Raw genomic sequence first — 24006 nt, forward strand, 5'->3', positions numbered from 1 at the left:
TATTTCCATTTACAAAATGCTTTACTTTGGCAGCCGTGGCCTACTGGTTAGCACTTCGGACCTGTAACCGGAGGGTTGCCGGCCCCGACCAGTAGGCGCGGCTGAATTGCCCCTGAGCAAGGCACCTAACCCCTCACTGCTCCCCGAGCGCCGCTGTTGATGCAGGCAGCTCACTGCGCCGGGATTAGTGTGTGCTTCACCTCACTGTGTGTACACTGTGTGCTGTGTGTGTTTCACTAATTCACGGATTGGGATAAATGCAGAGACCAAATTTCCCTCACGGGATCAAAAGAGTATACTTATACTTAGCAGAATCGTGCAGAATGACTGGCATACCGCCACACACACACACCCGTGTGAATGAGAGTGATATTTAAGCAAGTGCAGTTTTTGAGTTAGCACTTTCAGGTTTATTAGCCACACCGTTACGTCTTATAAGAATATATAGAATTGTCTGATGCTGCTTGTTTGTGAAATCCCCAGTTCCAGGCCTTTGATCCTTAACTATGCAATTTACGCAAACATAATTGGTCAAGCCCACGAGTGGCGGGATGACGAACCAGTAGAAGGATAGGCTTGTACTATGGCAAACACCGCCCCTACGCGCTTCCTCATCAGTGAACTAGAGCGGATCAAAACTTGTCGTCACGCTCAGCCCGCTTGGAGAAGTGGGGCAAACCGTGGAGTTTCGTGTTTTTTCTCTGAAGCGGATTATCTTTTCTCCATACAACTGGTAAATAGGTGAAATATCGTTTTATATCTAATTGATATAACCTCTTGGGAGATTATATTATTAACGAATAAATGATAAACCGCGAAAGTGGGTCTTTGAGCACATTTCATGTGGGCTGGATTTAGCTAGCTAACGTCACTTTTGTGTATGACTGAGTGGGACTGGGAAGCGTGTGTCACTAACAAAGGCTGGATTTCCTCTTGAAAATTCTCGTAAATTATCACTTTCATTCCGCACATTATAGAGATCGCTGTCTTTCATCCATCAACATGGTTAACTGTAGTGTTTAATGACGGAATATTGTCCTTGAAATAAACACTTCTGACTTCCTTTCCCTCCTTTTTTTGAAAGTCCCGAAGAGGACAGACCAGAGGACACGAAGTGATAAAGAAAGATGCCGCTTCTTCACAAAAAGCCGTTCATCCGACAGAAACCTCCAGTTGATCTAAAGCCAGAGGAAGAAGTTTTTCTTTGTAAAGTCACACATGAAATCTTCAGAACTTATGAGTAAGACGATATTTTCTTTATTATTGATTGATGTAAGCTGAACTTGCTAGACACCAAATGGAAACTGTCCTGGAGAACAACAGAAGTGACAGTCGAGATGTGACCCCCGAAACAAAGTTTCATTTATGGTTATCAACTCATTGTGTGGCACGATAAGTTTTGTTATTTATATTGCCAGTATTTAATTTAAAGTTATGAGTTTGATATCTGGCAAACATGCTTGTATAACCATATTCTCATTATCGTTGGTTGTTGTAGCAGGTGTAACACAACGTTAAGTCGCTAGCTGGTTGGCTATGGTAGCTGCGATTAAACTAGCTAGCCCAACAACTCAGAACTCAACATGAGGCCTTGAATGGCTAGTATGGAGCTATTGCTAACTCGTCAACAGATTATCGTTAAGTTAACCAATGCAAACAACTTATTTTGTAAATTTTAGAGTAACGATTATGTGTTTCTTGTAAGAGTTTTCTGTTTCGATCTTGGATCATAACATAAGGAGCCGAGATGCAAGCTAACGTTATCAGCCCTCGCTAACCGTAACGTTGAATGTCGATTAACGAAGTTAGCTAAGCTCCGGGCAGGATGTTGTGAGAAACGTGGTAGCTTGCTAAGGCCATTGTGTCTGTGTCAGTCATACTCCATGCAAAATTAATTCGTTAGTGACGTCTGGCGAAAGTCGTGTCAGTAGTAGAGGTTTCACTGGCACAGAGTTAAGCGATATAACTAGTGGTCTTAAAAGTTTCTGTACATTACTCCTATCGACAACGAGCTGGCCGTTGATGACTTTCTAACATGTTGAACAACCCACTTTGATAGTGCTCAGCCTCTCTTCACCGACCCGAACTCAGAACCTTGATGGAGGCAGGCGTTCTCCTAAAAGCAGTTACGTTTTTCAACGTGGTCCTAAGCCTATCAGATGCCCCTGATCCAAAACAAAGGCATGTTGCTATCCCTCATGCATCCACAGAATATGGTACAATCTCAGACGTTTTTTTTTCTCCTCAACTTTTCTCCTCAACTTTTCTTCAAGGCCAGTTGGGATAATGACTGTGAGCCTTAAATCTATGTCGAATGTAATGATGGTGGGAATGATTCATGAAGTGTAGGGAAGAGGTTGGTTCATGATCATTTTATCCTGCTTCTTCCTTTGAACTAATAGATCAAAACTGAATACATTTTTAATATCTCAGAAATTGTATTAATGTACAAATTGGTTACATTCTTCAACTTTGGTTTTATACTGTTTTTTATGTCATTTTTGTAATTTGAGCACTGAAGAATGATGCTGGGACGGTGTTTGCTCTCTAATAACACGTGATTTGAACACATCATGGTGGTCTCCCCCTTACAACTCAACCTCATAATGTTAACTCATTGATGTTTGTGTATGTCTTGCAGTGAATTCTTTGAGAGGACCATCCTGTGTAACAGCTTAGTGTGGAGCTGCGCCGTGACGGGCAAGCCTGGCCTGACCTACCAGGAGGCCCTGGACAGTGAACGGAGGGCCAGGCAGAGTCTGCAGAACTTCCCCAGCAGTCTGGTGGTGCCCCTGCTGCACCTCACCGCTCTCACACACCGCACACGCCTGCATGAGGTCTGCGATGACGTCTACTCCTACGTCAAGGAGCGCTTCTTCCCGGGAGAGATGGTGGACATGGTGGCCCGCTCAGGAGCCAGGTTGGTGTGGATTGTGATGTGTGTTGGTTTGTGAGTGTGTTTGTGTTTTTAATATTTGCCCCATTATCACAATATATGTGTTGAGGTGTATGGATGTGTCTGTCCTAAGTAGTGTGATTAAGAAAATGTGTTTGTAGAGGGTGGTCGTGTCATTGTTGTTGCTGTTATTGTTGGTGTGTTGATTTATGGAGTGACTGTTTTTGTATGTGTGTGTTGTGTTCATGCCATGTTCATGCCACCCATCAACAGTAGAAGTGCTGATTCAGTGAGTTTCTCTTTAGACTTGTAATTATGTTAAAGCCATATGTCTGTTGCCTTTGCCAAAGTTGTGGGGATGTACTTTAGTTAAAGGGAGGACAAAAATAACTGAAATGAACTAAACTGTTTGTGTTAAGCAATGAGTATTATTCCTCAAGTTCAGGTCTGTTATGGAAGAGTTCATTGGATGTATAAACAGGATAGTTTTCAAGAGTGCAATATTTGTCTGCAAATATGAGTGGAAATATTTATTGCCTGTGTGTCATCATCTTTTTGAAGATGTATCGACTTGATATAGGCTTGGCCTACATTAATGTATCACTCACATTTCAGCAAAGCAATTATTTCTTTCATTGTACAATCAAATGTGCTCAGAATATAGTTTCCTGAATTCCAGAGAGGCATTGTCTCTGGAATTGTCATTTCTTGCTGATTCTTGCAGAACTGTCTAGGCAGAAAACAACAACCTCTTTGCAGTTAGGTCTTGCTTAAAGTGGGGCCGTTGAGCAATTTGGGGGAGAAGTGTAGAGATAGGGATGGGTGTGTCAAGTGCCTGCATGTTTCCCTGAGACAAAACTCCTGTATTCGCAAGCCAGCTACAAGCCTTGAATTGCGCATACTGGACTGGAGTTGTTCCACCTTCCACAGCTCGAACTTATCAGCCAAAGAAAGAGAGCGAGGGAGAGAAAGACAAGAGCTCCACATGTCTTAATCACCAGCTGAGGACACACAGCTGGGCCAAGCCTTCCACCAAATTAATTAACAGGCGAGTCCATATCGGGACTCCTTTCCCCTGTCCCTCCTTCCTGCCCAAAGCAGCAGATCAGAGGCAGCCATCATGAGCTGACCTTGCCATTTGGAGATAACACAAGGCTGTGGGTGGAGCCAAAGCGGGCACTCCGATTGGCCAGCCCCCAGCACAAGGAGTAGTCCCAGACATCACATCATCAGGGGCTGAACTGTGTCAGGCAGACAGCAGGCACGACTGTGCCGCAGCAGGGGAGATGGGATCGTTTTGGGGCAGTGAGGGGGGGGGACTGCTGGGCAGATTTGGGGTGTGTCACTCTGTGTTTGTGCGTGCCTGATGGGGGGGAAAGAGGGGGGTGATAGAAAGCGGAGCTTCTCACGTGTTGCGTAGGTAAAGGCGGCCATGCCTACCGCACCTGAGTGCGAACAGGTGGCTGCTTTTGTGGGAGGTGATCATTAGCGATTTCACACCCCAGTGGTCAAAAGCGAGCTTTGTTCCCATTGTCTCTGGTGTCAGTTTGAGCAGGCCGTTACTTGTGGGATTCGGATACGCTCACTGTATCTATGGGATACAACAGTGTTTCTGTTTCATGGGTACTTTGGATTGTAGTAGGATACATTCAGCTAATACTATGAAAAACCCATATTATCTGGATCTCTTGTTCTAGCATGACCATGTAATAGGCTAGTATGAAAAACTTTTTTTTACTGGAATTTCTATATCAAACAAATGTGGTGATGACAGCTTTGAATCGTATCGCCACAGTGAAGTATTAAGATATAAGGTGTAAGTTATAACAGATTAATATTGTGTTTGAAATAGGGCTGCAACAATTAATTCATTATTTGATTGTCAACTTCTAAATAAATTGCCAGTTATTTCTGTAGACCTAGTTGATTAATGGATTTGTATCATTTTTAAGACGCCTAAAAATGCTCTGAATTGAGGCTCTTAAACTTGAATATTCTTCATCTTTACTTACTTTTCTATTACAGTAATCTAAATGTCTTTGGCGTGTGAACAAAACAAGACATTTGAGGACATAATGTTGGGTTTTAGGAAACACAAATTTTTTTTTGGATCATTTTATCAATCACAGCTAATAAATTAATAGAGAAAATAGTCAACAGATTAATCAACTATGAAAATAATCATTAGTTGAAGCCCTACTTCGAAGTGCCCCTTCTGTATGAACTTGTTTGAGTGTTGAGTTTGATGTAAATGCTTGTCCTTGGATTATTTCCAGGGTTGGTGTTTGAGGTCTAACCTTGGACCTCATATCATTTGTTATGAAAACCCAGATTTTTTCCAAGACTGCTCTGCCATTATGCATTGATATGGTAGTGCTTATGTAACAGTATCTCAGGCCTAAAAGCCCCGTTCTGTGTCCCCATAGGCATCCCTGTCAGGTGCTGGAGGTAATTTCTCCCCATTCTAACGGTGCTCTGAATGGGCACACTCCGAACCACGTAGAGGGTGACTCCATTATCATCAGTGACAGTGATGAAGACCCTACACCAGTCTCTCCCAAGACCCCGAAAACGATGCCTAATGGGTTGGTTGATATCAATAGATGAACATTTGTACAATCCATCTTTTTCCACCCCTTTTGTGTGACCATCCGTAATGATTTGTCAATCCTAAAAGCAGAAAGAAGAAGTCTTCCCTGAACCCATCTGTGTTCAAATACAAAATTCGCCTCGTCAAAGCGGAGAATGGCGAAACCCAACTCGTCAAAGTCGCACAGCTTTGGTAAGGCCTCACAGAGTCCTCTGTATATTTCATTTGTCCTTTCCTTTTTAACATCCCGCCATTCTTTATTATATTGAATTATTATTGATGCAAATCCAGCCCTGCATGATGTTCTCTCTTGTGATTTTTTTTTTCTCCACTTTGTAGCCGTAAAAAGAACGTCTTCACCAGAGACCGACTGAAGCTTCTGTTGAAGCAACACTGTGAACCCCAGAATGGAGTTGTACGGCTGAAGGTAGGCTTGACTTTTTGGCCACCCATTAACTCATTGAGTGCCAAAAACTTAATATTACGTTTTTAGCTTTTCTTTTTAAATTACGAAACTAAACACTCTAACACACCTTATATTTGATTTTGGGAACTCTGTGATGAATGGAAATTAAATATATGACGATCGAAAACTCATGAAAACGCACAATCTGGACATTTTATCTGTACATTTTATCATAACTCGGTTGCCGCTTTGGGTCGAATCAGTGACGCATGCACGTCAACTCAAAACCAGGCCATTTTCGTGGGTCTATCACTAGGTGGCAGTCTCGCCAGGTCTCGCTGATCTCGCTCGCTTGGGATTTCTGAGGAACAGAGGCGTGTAGAAATACACGGTTTGTACCCACTGAGAGCTTTAAGTCTCACCTTTTTAAACGAGCCATTGTATGTGTTCATAGCTATAACACAGAATATGCTGTGGCTGTACAAAAATCATCAACAATGGTCTAGATTGCTGGCACTCCGAAAACAGCTTGGCATTCAATGAGTTAAGAAAAATTATAATCAAAACTCATCATTTATAGGAGTTTACACCACCTCCCTCACTTGCCTACACATTGGTATTTTTGAGTTAAGGTCCATTCACACCAAGAACGATAACTATAACACCAAAAATTATCACTCTAGCTAATATGAACAACAAAATCCACGCATAAACTATAACTACAATGACCTGAAGAACGATATTGTTGGGGATCAGCGATTTTGAGAACGATAAAAAGCTTACAGCCAATCCTAATCCATCAAATTTAGCCGTCACATTCAACTACAAGGAGAGACTTTCCTTATCACTGGTCATTATGGATGCTTTTATCGTTCTAGTTCCAGTTATAGTTGTCTTTTATAGTTATCGTTTCTGGTGCGAATGGCCCTTTAGGCCCAGTGCTAAGGGGGGACTTACACTTTAATTAATACAATATTGATGGCACCTGCGTGCCAGACAAAATTCATTGGCAGTTAACCTGAAATGTTGTCTTATTTGCAGGCGTCCACTGTGGCACATTATAAGTTGTCAGAACAGAATTTCTCTCAGATCTTCCCCGACGAGCCTCCAGTGTTTGTCTTCAGTCCACCTGGAAAGGGCCGGGGACGGCGTCCAAATGATGCTTCACCCGGGCAGGTGAGAACCTGGTGTTCAATTCAGTTCTTTTGGGGTCTGTTGTTTTCTGGCATAATTTATGTCAAGTCAATAAATATAATAACCTGACTTCTCTAGTCTTTAGATTCAGGATTGCAATTTTTCTCCTGAGTAATTTGTTGCATCTGTCAGGAGTCTTGGATGTTTTTAGATTGACTGTGGTTGTGATTACCTGCAGGTGAACTTTGCAACGCAGAGTCAGGACATGATGCGAGCAGCCGAGGAGAAGCTCAGGATCATGCAGCAGAGAGAGGAAATGGCCGGCATGGGTAGGAGATGCTCCTTTAGGGCCTGTGTCCGCCAATTGTGTCTTTTACGCCGGCGGCGGCTTTTTTCTATACAAATCCTATGAAGTTCAGAGCTCACAGCCTTGTGACCCTTGGTGGAAAAAAGCTCTCGGCGCTGACCGTTTTTAATCCGCAGCGCTCAGATCGCTGACAGCCGCTGAACGGCGCTGGGTTCGTCAATGTCATTCTCTCAATGACCAATCAAAACTTTGTAACCAAGCAACAATAAACACTTGACTGAAGCGCTCTGAAAATGAGGTTGAGGGCACTATCAGTGTAAGAAACGTGATTGGTGGACACAGGCCCTTACCAACAAATGAAGGCCTCTGCAGGCATAACAGCATGTCTAGACTTCATTTATCATCAAATATCAAATATCATTTGCAATTCCAACTGGAGTGTAAAGGGCTGTTCACACCAGGAACAATAACTATAACAATAAAAGCATCCACACTGACCAACGATAAGTAAAGTCTCTCATATTAATGATTGTGATGGCTTCTGATTGGCTGTCAGCTTTTTATTGTTCTCAAAATACGACACTAATCTTGCTCCAGCGGGGAGATCACAACACATGATTGGCACGATGTCTTCACAACACACCACATTATTGGCTCAATGTATTCACAACACAGCACATGATTGGCTCAATGTATTCACATGTCAACGTTTTGCCTCGGAAGGGGTGTGATATGTGTAAGCAAATTAGACAAATGCCATATTGGCATTACAAATTAACCCCATGTATTTCTATTGAGGATTTTTTGAGTGCTGTGTCTCCTAATTAGAAAGTCTCAGCTTCAACTCTGTTCTGACGTCTTTGGGTTCCAGTTGCGTCCAGGAGAGATGGAAAAGTTCACTACCCAAAAACCAGGAAGTCTTTGGTTTAACTGAATGTTGTCTTCCTTAGCCCAAGAGAAGGCCAGAATGAAGAAGGAGCGAGAAGACCTGTGGGAAGCCAAGAAGAAAGAAAAGGAAGACCGTGAGAGAAAGAGGGAGGAGATCAAGAAGATGATTGAGGAAGAACGCCAGAAGAGGAAAGAGGAGAAAGAACGAATGAAGATCGAGAAAGAGAAGGTGAAGTGTTGGCCTATTGGTGCACCAGCAGGAGAATGTTATTAGGTGTTGCCACCTGATGTCATAAAGTGGGTGGCGGCCATGTTGGAAGTATGCAAAAGAGAACGTAATGTAAACCCTATTAGAATGTCAGTTTCTGGTTTAGTATACTGGTAACTTCTGTATTAATAATACTTTCTTTGATAAAAAATGGTATGTTACTGTCATATAGGCCTACACAGTTGCCATAATAGTCTAGACAAAATAAAGATATGCAGTTTTACAGATTATTCATTATCAAGGAGAGCAAACTTTCACATCCATGGTGTACAAAACTATTGACTAGGCTACAGTATGCCAAACTTGTAAATCTAATTGTAACATAAACCACAACTGGCTCAAATGAACACAATAAGTAGTCTATGCATGTTTCAAATCGAAATTGTTGTTAGAGCTAATTTATCAGCATCCCGTGCTAGCCAGTGGCCATAGTGTGCCACACTTTTACTTTACTTCGCATCAACCGATGGCAACTTGCAAACTTTTCTAATAGTAAACTATGCCTTTGGCTTACAGTTGTCTATAAAGCACGTCTCCACCTGTGATTCCGATTACTTCCTACTCCAGTAAGAGACAGTTTCAAATGAAAGTCTGGCAAGTCTGATTTACGTTTAGGTACCTTATGAAGACAGCTTAATTTAGTAGCCTGTGGATTGTAGCATACTGTCCACCAAATCAAGACGGCATCACAGCAACAAGCAGCATCTGTGTGTCTTGTAGGCCTATTCATTCTTATAACCAACAAATATATAGTTGGGCAAGTATATTTAAATTATCTTCATCTATATAATGCTGCCCTATGGAGCACAGCTACCAGCAATAATATTCTATACTTCCAAGATGGCGCACATTCGGAAATTTGCGTTTATGACGTTGGTGGCGACACTTAATTGCACAAGAGAATGTGTACAGTAGTTCTAATTCTAAATGTTCAGAGCAACTTATCAATCTACTATAGAACTTGTATGAAATAGTTGTTCTTTACTCATGTAATGTGTGTTTATTGAGTCTAATATTATTTACATATTATTCTCTAATAGACTAATAAAAACACATTGTGCATTTTACAGCTTAAAATGAGAATGTTTTATCAAATGCAGGACTTAAAGTTCTCATGTACAGTGCCTGAATTCAGGATAGAGCCAGGCCATTTAAGATTTTAAAATGGATCATTATGCGGTGTTAAAGATTTGTAATAATGTCAGGCACAGAAAATGTTCTCAGAAATAAGCCTGTTGTGAGGCATTTGATTAGAGGCTAATTTTTGTTTTCAAACCCCTCTGGCTTCAGGAGCGAGAGAAACTGCGAGAGGAGAAGAAAAAATATGCAGAGCGTCTGAAGCTGTGGAACAAACCCAGGGAGGACATGGAGTGTGAGGACCTCAAGGTCAGAACACACACACACACACACACACACACACACACACAGAGACAGACAGCTGTCACAGCAAAGCAAAAGTATTGCACTAGAAAAGTTCAGACTGCCCATTATGGGGAACAACATGATGTTTTCTGCAGCCTGGACATTACACATTATTTTAGAAACAATGTCAGTCTGTAGATTGTAGTCAATGACTTTGTGCCATAGTACTAAAAACGGACTTTCCTTTTCATAATCAAATTTATGTGTATTCTTGAGAGGTGGTTAGTATGCAAAACTAGTGTAATACATACCTTGATATCTGCATGCTGCCCTGTCAAATTTGTGTTTTAGGATGGCGTAGGAGATTAAATGGAGTATTAAGTTATTGTACTTTGCATGTATTTTCCTTATGTGCCTACATTTTTAACAATCAACTGCCATTGAATGATCAACAACATGCACTGAGAGGCCTTTAATTAATTAATTAATTAATTAATTAATTAAAGGCAGTGAATTATTAAGGCTTCATCTTGGGTATAAAAAAAAAAGACATTTAAAATTCCTACTAATAAGAATTCCTACAAATTACCGTTCAGTCATATCATGTATGGTACACAAGCAATAATGCAGCAGTGTAGTGGCATAGTTTAGTGATTATCACTTTAGGTTTGTTGGGTGAGGTCGTCTCAGCTTAAAGTGGAGGCTATGTTAAGTGAAACTGACATATTATTTGTGCACTGATGCTCTCTTAGGAGTTGCCCGCTCCTGTCCCAGTGAAGACACGTTTGCCAGCAGAGCTGTTCGGAGACGCCCTGATGGTGCTGGAGTTCCTGCAGGCCTTCGGGGAGCTCTTTGACCTCAAGGACGAGTTCCCAGAGGGCATCTCGCTGGGTGAGACTCGCCACTCACCTCTCTTAATCTCCACAGTACTGCCTCTGGGGAAGGGAAGAGAAACTGAGATGGCACTGTGAATATTAAGTGTAATTTTTAAATTCACTTCAGTTGTCCATACGTTTGTTTTCACCGAGTTATCCCAAACCAGAAGTGGCTGCAATGATGAGAATATGGTCAGAAAAATCTACTAGGAAGTTTGGAAATTTGAATATGGAAAAAGTATAAAATTCTGAAATGGAAAATGTGTAGGAACCCTGTTATTAGATTGTGGTGATTATGCTGTGTTTTACAAAGTCTACATTTTTGGCCAAGTGACGTACTATGTTCATCCTGCTCATGTGTTTAATATGTATCCGTGGGTTTAGTCCATGGTTTTATCTGTATGTTTGTCCTCTTATCTGTAGACAGCTCTGCATCTTGCTTCTGTTTTTATTGACCTGTGTGTGTGCTACCACAGAGATCCTGGAGGAGGCGCTGGTGGGCTGTGATCCAGAGGGCCCACTGTGCGAGCTGCTTTTCTTCTTCCTGTCGGCCATCTTCCAAGCGCTGGCAGAGGAGCAGGAGGAGGTGGCACGGGACCAAGTTGCCGAGGCCGACACCAAAGGTCAGGAGGTCATGCCAGGGCAAGGGATGACTTGCAGAACCAGGCTCATTTTACTTCCCATAGGCAGAGGAAATACTAGCCTCTGTGTTTTCTATGAAACTGACTGTGAAAGCCAGCCGCACCACCTCAGCCTCTATAGCAATAAATCTCTAAAGTTGACACTGTCCACCATGTTCCAGGCGCCAAGCCTTGTCCCACCACCCCACCCCCCTGTTTCAGTCCTTAGGAGAGCTTATGTCAGATATAATGGCTAAAAGGGTTTTGCAAATGTTGAGATGGTAGAAGCACTTCTTTGGGAGTGTTTCTTGAATAAGGGTGTTCCACGGCAAAAAAAAAATCAAAGGCTCTAGAGAATCTCCACCTCTCTTTTTGTTTATGCAGTAGGGCTCTTTTAATGCACTTCAAGTGTCTTCCAGGTCTTGTTTGCTTAGAGTATCAGACTTGGTTTTGCACTGAAGTAGCTTCCAGTAACTTTCCACAACTTCCAGTCACATTCCACCCAGGTGCTAGGAAAGAAATTGAAAGAATGACTTCACGTTCTCAGTATGACTCAGTGTGACTCAGTCATGACGTACAGCCTGCCAGTGTTTACACATTCCATAGGCCCTTGTTTCCCTCAGGTCTCATCAGTGAGCGAAATTTATGACTTGAGGCATATTTATCTGTGTGTTTAAAAAATGAACCATCCTCTTTTTGAGTTGCACAGCCTGGGAATAGTTTGAGATTGAGGTACACTGGCTTTAGTAGTGTTTTAGTGTTTGTACATTTTGACATTTATTCCTTTTAGTATTGGCTAGTATATTTTATTACAGATCATATTGATGTATGTATGGTCTGTTGATCTGTCATAACTCATGATGTCTGTCATGAAGCAGACAATTAAATATTTACATTTTAAAGCAGCGGAGGCCATATTGTACATACATGCTGCCTCGCTTTAACCCTTAGAACCCGATTGACGCAAAGTGCGTCAAAAAACACACCCTTTCTTCTCTGTTACATTGCTCCGCGACTGTTTATCGCAACGAGATAAAACCTTTATTGCATGACAGAGAATAAGTGGGGCTTTCCAAAGAGACTACGCACTTGTCTGTACGATCAAGTATGAAAATTAAAAAAAATCATGAAATTAAATCAAATTGCATCATATTTACAGTCTATACTTCTCTGCGTTCACCTGCGCACCCATTACTTTCGTTTGAATTACTCGCGAACCCGTGATCGCATAGATATGGCAAGCATATCAAATGAAAGAGGAGAAACAGGGCTATCCATTGGTACCATGGATATCGATCTTTCTGGCTTATAAAAACAGACGAAGTGATTGCAAAATATTAACGTCATGTACACAAACCAACGATGCACACCCATTACTCTCGGAGTAATTACTCGCGGACCCGTGATCGGATATATATGCCACGTATGTTAGATGAAAGAGGAGACACAGAGCTATCATTTGATACCAAATACATCCTTCTGGGTTATAAAACAGACGAAGTGACAGCAAAATAATAACTTCATATAGCTGGACTTACCCCACGTTTTTGTCTGTTTTTGTGGCAAAGCATGTTTATAATCCAACGCTATCGTGTGTTTCTCTATGGCAAAACATGTTCATAATCCGGTTTTGAGATCCTAGCAAATTCCTGCATGGCATCCAATTCAAGGCTCACATTGCATCCCGATTTGTTCAACAAAGAAACACCTTTTTTGCCTTTACTTTGTTCATGGCAATGCAGTAAAAAGTTGAGAATCATCATGAGTGCATACACCATAGTCACACATGCTAACAGGCAAACTTGGGTCAAGTCAGGTCAGATCAGTTGTGTCACAGATATGGAGCGCAGAATGGTCATTTTTTCATCGCTAAATAAAAAATGGCATTTATTTCCGTAAATCACACACCACATATTTCTGTAAATTGCTCAGCCCCAGAGTATCCCTCCAACATGGCAATCATATTGCCCGTTTCAGGACAGTCTGCCCTACACACACATGAAATGCATGTAGAGCTATGAGCTTGCTGTGGTGAGATACAGGTCAAAATATAAGAATTTTTATAATATGATTTTTATATTTTAATTCTTTAAAAATCAAAATAAAATCAATAATACATGAAATGATTGCAGATCTGGATAGCCTAGACCATGCTGAAAAAAACAATATATAATATGTGTGTGTGGCACTTACAATGACCAGAATAAATCCTTATGAATAAAGGTAGTGAAAATGCCCTAATAACAGCTTAGGGTTCTAAGGGTTAAGTGCAAGAGTTGTTGAGTGTTTTAAACTAACAGCTAATTCTTATAAATGAATAATCAGAAGTATTGAAGTTCTGTGTGTTTGGTTGCAGATTTGAGCGAGGCCCTGGACGATGACGCAGACCCCACGCAGTCGGCCATCACTGCAGTGGCTGCCCTGGCTGCGGCCTGGCCTCAGCTTCACCAGGGTAAGACATGTGACGCGTCAAGTGTTTGGGAGGCTAATAGGCTAATTTTCTTGTGAAGAAAATACCATCTGAGAGGCCGAAAATGGACCTGGCTGAGAATAGAAGTCGTCGCAACAGAGTGTCGGTGCACAGCTGGCGTTGTTTTCATCTTTCTCTCTTCCTCTCTGTTTACCCTCCTTGTCTTCACCCCACTCTCAACGTCCTGTTTTCCTTTTTGCTTTGTTAATTTCCCTGTGTTGCATGTTTCTCTACCGTGCTCCTTCTTTGTGCCCCTCCCTCCCTCCCCCTACTTCCTCTCGTTCTTCCTTACTCTGTCCATTCTCTGATCTTTCTCCTTTTCTTTCTATTCTTTCTTCCCGTCGTCCCTCTCCCCACCTCCCCCCAGGCTGCAGTCTGAAGCAGTTAGATCTGGACAGCTGCACCCTGACGGAGATCCTCCGCCTCCACATCCTGGCCTCGGGGGCCGACTGCAGCTCCACCAACGCCAAGTTCCGCTACCAGAAGCAGGGCGGCTTCGCCTCCACCGACGACCCCTGCGTGGAACTGCGTCTCTCCAACCCAGGCCTGGTCAAGCGGCTGGCCTGCACCGCCGTCTACGACCTGCTGCCCGGTAAGCCTGGAGCCAGTGCTAAGCTGTCAGGGTTCAACTCTGGCCTGCTCCGAACACCAGCCTGAACTTTTACCTTTGGAAATGAGCCCATGTTCTCAAAAAGAATTCGCAATGCACGATATTGAATTTCTGCCGATACTTTCGGCAACTAATTTTGGCCGATGGCAGATACCGATATACAAATCTTTTTTATTTCCTATGATGCTGCTTCTGAAACCCTACAGGACCTCGTAGATAGGTGCTGTTACTGGGTGTACAGTACTGATGATATTGTGCATCCCTAACAAGAATAGTAATTTTGAGAATTATACTTTGCCTCTCTTCCAATTAAACACCCGACCATTAAAATGAGGACATTGTTTCACATTTTGAGTCCATTGTGATGTATCAGCCTCATTGCAATCTAGTAGAATTCCACAAGGACCCCCCCCCCCCTTGTGGTCAGCTTGTAGGAAATTAATGGTTCAATAACTGAATGGCTTTCCAACTACTCACTTTATATCAAAGGCATTTATTTTTGCAAGATGTTCCTCAATTTAGTTTGTCGAGTAATCTAGTATGGGGCTCAGCTGGCCAGAGCAGAGCTTCCCTAAGGCCTACTGGTAGTGTTTGTTTGCTTTAATAATGGCAGGCTGCTTCATGCCCCACTCTCACCGCCATGCAATCACTAATCCATTAACAATCAGATCACCAAGTCCTCTTGCATCAAAGAGATTGATTATATTATGGTTTTGGCTCACTACATGAGTCACAGACTCAATGGCTCTACAGTAAATGGCCTGAGGCAGGGACACTTGCATATATTTAATCTGTGAAGGTCCTAAAGTGTGTGTGTGTGTGTTGCAGGTGAGAAGTTGAAGATCCTTCACGCTCTGTGTGGGAAGCTGCTGACACTGGTGTCCACGCGGGACTTCATTGAGGACAGTGCAGATGAGCAGCGACAGGCCAAGCAGGAACTGCGCGAGCTCAAGGCTGAGCAGCACCGCAGGGAGAGAGAGGAGGCCGCTGAGAGGTATGTATAGTGTGCACACACACACACACACACACCTCGGCTGGAGTGGCAGAACAGGACTGTAGTAAATGGCAAACATCACATAATTGCACACACTCATATCACTGAAACAGATGTATTAACTAATATTTACTCCATGTAAACATGAACTTGTGGGATTAAAATTGTTATATGGCGGCTGTTCTCAGAGTTCGCAAGCGCAAGGAGGAGAAACTGAAGGAGCAGGAACTGAAACTGAGGGAGAAGCTGAAGGAGGAGGCCAAGAACGGAACACAGGCTGCTGGGTACGACTCTCTGCGCTCTGCTAACTCTGTCTGGCCCTTCAGCCTAAAGTTGGCTGCTGGCGTTCTGTCTTTTAGTGGAAATTTTCATTCATCAGGTTCTCTATTATTCTAGAACTTGGCTTAATCCATGTCTTGGGAAACTGATCCACAAAGCTGAGTGCTAGTACTCTCCCAGAGCACAAAGATGGAATATGTGTAGTGAATCACACTATTAATACCATATGACTGCACAACAAAGACCATTTTTGTCCATGCACAGTGTTTAATTGTTTTGTCGTTGTTTGTGTTGCAGAGAGGAGCTGGACACGAGCACAGAGAGTCAGGAAGCGCAGGGGAACACTGAGGATGAGGAGGAGCCAACCCCCAACAGCAAGGCCAAGAAAGGTAACTGGCCATCACCCCACCCTCCAACCTGTGTGTGTGTGTCATTCACTCATCCTCTGTTCAACTAGTATCTGACTTAAACACTAGTCCTTACCTTTTATAGACATACTCCATAAGGCGTATGGGCGTGTTTTAGATGTGGCCTCTGAACTCTGATCTCGGAGAGGGTCTACTGCAGCATTTGGTCAATGTACACTGAGGTGTCAGGTATAGACCTCAGTGAGTTCCAGTGCTGGTAGACTGACTGAGCCGATGATATACTCCGGTGTCACAACACAAGGTTGCGTTTGTGAACACGCCCCTCTTTATGGCTTCAAATAGTTGCCCTTTGTTCAGTAGAGACTGTGTGTGTGTGTGTTTGTGTGTTTAACTGCAACAAGCAGACATTGATTGGCCAAGGGAAAAACAAAAATAAGAAGAGTGGAAAAAGGTTCTGTTTTCTGTTCACTGCATATTTAAAGCTGGCGATTTGGCTCATATCTGCACTTGAGTGATGACTCCTAAGTAACAGAACCACTTCACCCGATTAATCACATTTTTCACATCAAATGTTTTTAAGTACTAAATGTAAACTCAAAGCACCACTAGTGATTTGTCAGTGACTTAAAATAAAAAAATAAATAATATGGTAGAGCAGCAGTGTATTCTGCATGGAGTCACACCTAACATTTGCCTCAAGTACCTTGGAAGTTGTGTGTGTGTGTGTGTGTGTGTGTGTGTGTGTGTGTGTGTGTGTGTGTGTGTGTGTGTGTGTGTGTGTGTGTGTGTGTGTGTGTGTGTGTGTGTGTGTGTGTGTGTGTGTGTGTGTGTGTGTGTGTGTGTGTGTGTGTGTGTGTGTGTGTGTGTGTGTGTGGTTTTATCCAGGAGCTCTGCACTGTCTCAGACATGTAGCCTTGCACTGATAAACAAACCTTTTATGGGTGACTACTGGCATGAGTTTAAGTGGATAATTGTAGAATTTTCATTTTTGGAGGAGGTACGCCTTGGACATAAAACCACGATACAGAAATAACCTTCGTAAAAGAACCCTTTAGCTGTTGGCACTTAATGGCCTCTGAGCCGCCTGGCCTCAGGTGGAGGTCACACTGCAACTGCCAGTGAAAAATGTAATACAAAATCAGACTGCAAAGGCATTTCATTTGTGCTTCACAATGATCAATGGTCTTTCTATGAATTTGGACTTCCCATAATGTTTAGACCCTGATGCATTTAGTTAGAGTGCCTGTAATGTCATGATTAAGTGTTCTGGGGTTCTGCCAAATATTGAATATTGTGCTCTGCTCCTAGCTTGCTAGCAGGATGGAAGCAAAGCTACCATTGCAGCTTGTCTGTGTGATTGCTGCCTAACAGTTCTGGTCTCGCCTCTGGTCTGTCCCTCCCTCTCCCCTCTCCCAGGTAAAGGCTCCAAGGAGAAGGAGAAGGCGGCGGAGGTGCGTGAGAAGGAGTCTCTGACGCCGGAGGAGCTTCAGCAGCAGCAGCAGCGCGAGCGCGAGCTCCTGGAGCGCATCCAGAAGGCGGCCGCCTGCACCTACATCCTGCCGCTGGGCCGCGACCGCTACTACCGCCGCTACTGGCTCTTCCCCGCCACCGGGGCGCTCTTCGTGGAGGACGACTTCTTCGGCGTCACCGAGGACATGCTGCTGCCCCAGAAGCCGGAGCCCGAGACCCAGGAGGCTCCCAAACAACAACAACAACAACAACAACAACAGGAGCAGCAGCAGCAGCCCCAAGAGGAGGAGATGGAAACGGACGAGGTGAAGGCTGAGGACGAGGAGGGCGAAGCCAAAGCCCCCAAGGAGGAGGCCCAGGCTGTGACCCACCGCTGCGGGCCCCCTGTGAACCGGCCCAACCAGTGGGCCTTCTACAACTCGATGGCAGAGGTGGAGGAGCTGCTGGAGGCGCTAAACCCGCGCGGCCACCGGGAGAACAGCCTGAAGGAGGCGCTGCAGCAGGAGAAGGAGCGCATCGCCCAGCTGCTGGACGGCACCACGGGCCAACGCCTCAACTACACAGGTGAGAACAACAGGAAGGAATCCATGTATGTTCTTCATGCCATTTGAGTGTCCCTTGTTAGGATCTGGAAGTCCAACATGTAGCACTAAGAAGATTAAAGCTCAGGTCATACACATGGAGTAATGCTTTTGATTGTGCAAATCACAATCAGTAGGCAGTGATTTTATAGAGCTGTTGACTGTTATTCCTCCAGTAACCCAAGTATTTTATTGGCAAATGTATATCTTTCAGTGGTGCGAGTTTGGGTTGCTACACTGTGATATTTATGAGCCATGATCAATCTTAACCCACAGGTTCACTGTAGCGACATTAATCATAATCATCATAATATACAGTTTGTTTAACTATCAAGTTTTATCTAAGTTTTGATGCGTTGCTGAGATGTTGGTTGATGAATCAGCCTTGCTTACGTTGTTAGGAGGGGCCTTTATGATTGTATTGCCTTTCAGATAAGACTGACGGAAAAGCTGTCTCAACGAAGGTCAAGAGCAACTCTGCCCCCTCAGAGAGCTCGGCCCCAGCTGAACGTCACATGGAGAACCGTCTCCGTGACCTGCTGCTGGACATCGAGGACCGCATCTACCAGGGCACACTAGGAGCCGTTAAGGTACAGACTGTGTTCCATCGCTTTTGCTGTGTGGGTGCAAAAAGAGATAGAAACCGCTTTGCAAACATGAAAAATAAAGGAAGATATGTCCCTTTTTAAATACATATTGTTCTCAAAATTAGGGCCCAGTCGAGAGTAGTTAAATGAATTTCCATCAACCACCAACACTTAAGTTAAATGAATCTCATGTGACTGCTAGAGTCAGATAACTTTTAATTGGCCAAGTGCAGTAGGTGTGTGTTTCACAACATCGTGTAATGACTCCTCGCCGTGTAATGAAAACCTCAGACATGCGCAAATAAGGGTGCAATGAAATAAACATGTCTGTTTTGAGTGAAAAAAGAAAGAAATCTGCAGTCCTCCAGTTAACTTTGTTTGTTGTGTTTTTTGTTTATCTGGGGGTTTGTTGGTTGGTGTGGGGGTGTGTTTGTTGACCTGGGGGTTTGTTGGTTGATGTGGGGGTATGTTTGTTGACCTGGGGGTGTGTTTGTTGACCTGGGGGTGTGTTTGTTGACCTGGGGGTTTGTTGGCTGATGTGGGGGTATGTTTGTTGACCTGGGGGTTTGTTGTGTTGCCCCCGGCCTGAGCAGGTGATGGAGAGGAGTGCCTGGAGGGAAGCCCTGGAGAGTGGCAACTACGAGCTGCTGGCCTCGGAGCCCCGGGAGAACGGCTCGGACAAGAGTGAAAACGGAGACGTGGAGGCCATGGAGCTGGACGACCCACACATGAGAGTCAGCGCTAAAGACCGGTATGAGCACCACAGTCTATCCCAACATCCATCAGTCTGTCACACCTCCACAGCACCATGAGTTTCTTTTCAATTGAATGACCATGACCCGAGTGAACTGTTTAACGTTCTTGTGTTAATGAGAAGGTTCATATTTCAGTTTAGAACATTCATATGTAGTGGTAATTCAATAGTACAGACTTGATGTTGTCGTGTAGTGTACTGAAGCATTTGTTTTGCATGGTAAACACATGAATTCCCTAATTTCATCTGCTGGAATTGCGACCACTGCTGAATTAGTCAGCCAAACCTCCGTTGAAAATAAATGGCCAGAGTTCTATTGGGTTCTGTTCTAGAGTTCTATTGGGTTCTGTTCTAGAGTTCTATTGCATTCTGTTGTGCTGTATTATGACCTGATCATACCACTGATGGTCTGATTATCCTGGCCTCCCCCCAGACTCCAGGAGCTGAAGGCGGAGACCCTCAGCACAGCCTCCACCAGCGCCAGCACCCCGCAGCCCGTCAATAACACCGTGCACTACCTGGCCCAGGCTCTGGCGCAGATCTTGCAGGGCATCGAGCGCAAGTTCCTCAAGGCCCCGCTGGGTAAGACAGGCACCTTAGGCCTACACCGGTCACTGCATAGTGCTGAAAAGTGCAAACCTGTGATCCCGTAGTGTCTCACTTCTTCCCCTACTGTCATGCTCCTCCGGTTTTATAATCCTGTTATTGGAGGGGAAGCATGGCGATGCCCCCTATTATGGAAGATTTGCTTCATAGCGGTTTTATAGTTCTGTGGAGACACAATGGGGAGGCTGGCAAAGGCTACGGCATAATTTTGACCCGAACGAGGAGCTTTAGGAGCAGCTGAGAGCGGTCAGCTTTAGCAGTCTCTTACTCCTTTCTCTCTCTCTCTCTCTCTCTCTCTTTCTCTCTCTCTCTCTCTCTGTCTCTCTCTATCTCTCTCTCTCTCTCTCTCTCTCTCTCTATCGACAGGCGATGATGACTCGAAAAAGGACCAAAAGGATAAAAAGAAAAAGGACAAGAAGAAAGATGACGATCAGTCGAGTGAGAAGGATGGTACGTACACAGAGAAGTCTTTGTTTTTAAAGTGGGCAGCATCTCTCTGTGCAGGAGCAAAAGAATGATCTTGCATCTGAATAATTCATGTGTTGGCAAAACTCCTAAAAATAGGTTGTGCTCAAGAGCGGTGCTGAGCATGAATCTGCAATCTGCAGTGCTGCTTTCAATGCAGCTGGAGGAACATCTGCGTCAACTCTCAGTGATGGGGAAAACACTTATCTTTTATCTCTCTCTCCCTCTCTCTCTCTCTCCCTCCCTCCCTCCCTCCCTCCCCCCCTCTCTCTCTCTCTCTCTCTCTCTCTCTCTCTCCTCTGTGTTTAGATGGCAGTGATTGCGGCCGTCAGGTGAAGACCATTCAGGAGCGGTGGCGAGAGTCGCTGCTGGCCTGCTCCAGCCTCTCACAGGTGTTCCTGCACCTGTCCACCCTGGAGCGCAGCGTGGTCTGGGCCAAGTCACTGCTCAACGCACGCTGCAAGGTGTGCCGGCGCAAGGGCGACGCCGAGAACATGCTGCTGTGCGACGGCTGCGACCGCGGCCACCACATCCACTGCGTCCGTCCCAAGCTCAAGGTGTGGGCTCTTACTTAAAAGGAAACGTCTGAACGTTTGTCTCCCTCAAAAATATCAAATTGGCATCATCTTGCACTGAGCTTGACTCGACTGCATGTTGATTTCAAAAAGCTCATCAGATTCCTTTTATAATCCAATCCAAATTTCACTGCGCATTTTCAAATTCGTTTCCAGTTGATGGGTTCTGAAGCCTTTTAGCCACCACTTTGCTGTGCGGTCAGGGCTGTAACCTAAAGACCATGTACATGCCTAAAGCCCTGCTTTGTCGTTTGTTCTCATCCAGGCCGTTCCCTCGGAGGACTGGTTCTGTCCCGAATGCCGTCCCAAACAGCGCTCCCACCGCATCAACTCCCGCCAACGCTCCTCCATTGACTCCGAAGAGGAGGTGGAGGAGGAAGAGGAATCTGAAGATGAGGAGGAGGAGTCTGAGGTGGAGGAGGAAGAATCTGAGGAAGAGGAATCTGAGGAGGAGGAGGAGATGTATGTTAATTTATCATCAAATCAGTCACCGTTCCCTGTGCACTCTACTTGCATTATGTATGGCAAATGTATGCATATCTGCTGCTTTCTCCATTCTAGGAATTTTGTGGACTGTAGCAATGTTTAGGAACTGAGAGTTGACTACTTTATCAACTCGTATCAAGTAGTAATCTTCCTCTGGCTACATTCACAACGTTTCATACATTGTGGGTTAAGATGTATTTTTACAAGTTCAAACCTCTCTCTGTAGTGCTCCCAAGAAGAATGCCGTCAAACTCCCTGTCGCCACAAAAGGGAGCCGATCATCGGGGCGATCTACGGCCAAGCAGAACGACTCTGTGCATTCCACTCCCCGTAGCCAGCAAAGCACCCCGAAACAGAACGCCTCGGCTGGGAAAGGGGCCGCCAAGGGGTCGGGGAAGAAAGCCACCCCAGTGTCCAACGGCAGGCCCCCTCCCCGGCCGGGCAGTCGCACCAGCTCCCGCCTGAGCCAGGAGATCCTGACCACCAACGGCCCCTCCAGTAAAACCAGCAGCCCCGCCCCTGGCCAGGCGGAGGCCAAAAAAAGACCTGCAACAGGTGCCTGGCCTTTGTAAAAGTGGCATCACAATGCCCGACATCAAAATGATCATTGTTAACTTTTTTTAAATTATGCTTCCATTTTCATCTCTTCCCACTTTATCCCATCTGTCTTTACTCTTACAGTCTTCATTGTTTTCTTTTTTACCCCTCTCTTTTTTTTTTGCCCCTTCAGAGGTGTCCCCTAAAACGAAAGTGGTGTTGACTCCATCGTCGACATCCTCCTCATCCAGTCGCCGCAGCTCCGGCAGAAACCTGGGGGTCCATGAGCTGTCTGCCTGTGAGCAGCTGACGGTGGACCTGGTCAGGCATGAGGACAGCTGGCCCTTTAAAAAGCTAGTGTCCAGGACACAGGTAAAGCATACAGATCCTCTGGTTGGCGTTTTAACCAGTCCCATAGGGGGAACAGTGATGGAAGACATTGACTATGTTTGCATTTAAGTATATACTACTACCACTACTGACTACTGCTACCACTGTAGTCCAGTCCAGTCCATAGTTTTGCTGATTTTACTGTTAAGTTGAAAAAGAATTCACTTTGTTTTTTTTTTGTTTTATTTTGCAGGTGCCAGACTACTATGACATAATCAAAAAACCAATTGCTTTGAGCATAATCAGGGAGAAAGTCAACAACTGTGAATATAAAACTGCCTGTAAGTTTTTTTTTTTATATGAATCACATTGTTTAGTAAACAAATACAGCTTAACCCTTCCTGTAATTCAATTTCAGTGTAACACTGGAATCCTATTTAATTTGTTTAGAGCAGTTAGAGTCTCTAAGATCATTTAATTTAGCATCACATGTTCATCTTAACAGGCTCTTATGTAAGTTTGCTCTTGTCCCTGAACAGCGGAGTACATTGAGGATGTGGAGTTGATGTTCACCAACTGCTTGGAGTACAACCCCCGCACCACCAACGAGGCCAAAGCCGGCATGAGACTCCAGGCCTTTTTCCACACCGAACTCCAGAAGCTGGGCCTGGGCGACCGCATCCCACCTCCGCCCAAACGACCCAGAGTGTAGAGGAAAGCAAAATAAATCTCATGTCTAGGTGTTCCGATCAGGTTTTTTTTTCCCCTTCTTTTTGTTTTCCTTCTTTTCCACCACTGAGATACGCTCGTCTCTTTCACTCTCACTAAAGTAACAGACTGCTGAGCATTCACACCAGATGTTGGTGGAACAATTCCCAAAACAGAAGAAATGTAAATATCATTCCATTTCTGAGACATAGAGGACAGGGGGGGAGGAGACGGGGAGATGAACCCTGTGCTGTGAAAAAAAATATTTGCACTGTGTTGAAGTCCTCTCCATTCACACACTCAGGACAAAAAGCACTGTGATTTGATATTTTTTTTACGGTGCATGTATATTTTTTTACCTAAGCTGCATTTCTAGACTACTGTTTTTTTTTCTCTGTATATATATACTTTTTCTTTTACTTAAGTCATTACAACATTATCGTTAATAAATTAAGTATTGCAGCTGGAAGCAACAGACATTGTTTTGTTTCATAGTAGTAAGTTGTGAAACGTTATTGAATCAACCGTTATTGGTCCCTATTACCCTGCTGAACACTACATAGGAACCAAAATGTGCTCTTCCAAATTTCTTTCTTGTACTTCTCCTTTTGTATCAATTGGTTATTTATTTAGGATTTAATTTTGAATTCGAATACTTGCTTTATTTATAAGAATGTTTTTATAGGATGTGTTTGCGAACCTTTTGTAAAGTATAACCAGAAGTGGTTTTCAGTTTAAACAAAGTTACAAAGGGTTGTAAAGTACGTTGTTTTCCTGTCATGTTACTGCTTATCGTGTACATTTTTCTGTATGTAAAATAAATGCATTTTGTTAAATGTT

The 24006-nt window shown here is 43.9% G+C and overlaps 1 protein-coding gene across 4 annotated transcripts; it reads left to right on the forward strand.

Annotated features, from left to right (window-relative positions):
- The first annotated feature begins 636 nt into the window (after nt 1-636).
- Nucleotides 637-24006, forward strand: baz1a (bromodomain adjacent to zinc finger domain, 1A). 4 transcript variants are annotated; one of them, XM_076300613.1, is made up of 28 exons: nt 637-741; nt 1085-1240; nt 2642-2920; nt 5323-5481; nt 5574-5678; nt 5826-5913; nt 6934-7068; nt 7265-7355; nt 8284-8450; nt 9780-9875; nt 10604-10742; nt 11203-11349; nt 13703-13798; nt 14184-14408; nt 15255-15420; nt 15609-15704; nt 15997-16088; nt 17484-18101; nt 18551-18708; nt 19299-19456; nt 19893-20041; nt 20432-20515; nt 20840-21087; nt 21371-21567; nt 21818-22146; nt 22322-22500; nt 22712-22799; nt 22998-24006. In XM_076300613.1, exons 2-28 carry the CDS (start codon nt 1128-1130, stop codon nt 23168-23170), a joined length of 4575 nt encoding a protein of 1524 aa, XP_076156728.1. In that variant the 5' UTR covers nt 637-741; nt 1085-1127; the 3' UTR covers nt 23171-24006. The 4 variants fall into 4 exon arrangements, with proteins under 4 accessions (XP_076156728.1, XP_076156727.1, XP_076156730.1 ...); XM_076300612.1 differs by having other exon boundaries at nt 637-733; XM_076300615.1 differs by having other exon boundaries at nt 637-733; nt 5577-5678.

Source organism: Alosa pseudoharengus, unplaced genomic scaffold (assembly GCF_046254945.1).
Source record: "Alosa pseudoharengus isolate Yale_2024_CS ecotype anadromous, Long Island Sound unplaced genomic scaffold, YU_APseudo_1.1 YU_APseudo_1.1_scf_22, whole genome shotgun sequence".
Taxonomy (NCBI): domain Eukaryota; kingdom Metazoa; phylum Chordata; class Actinopteri; order Clupeiformes; family Clupeidae; genus Alosa; species Alosa pseudoharengus.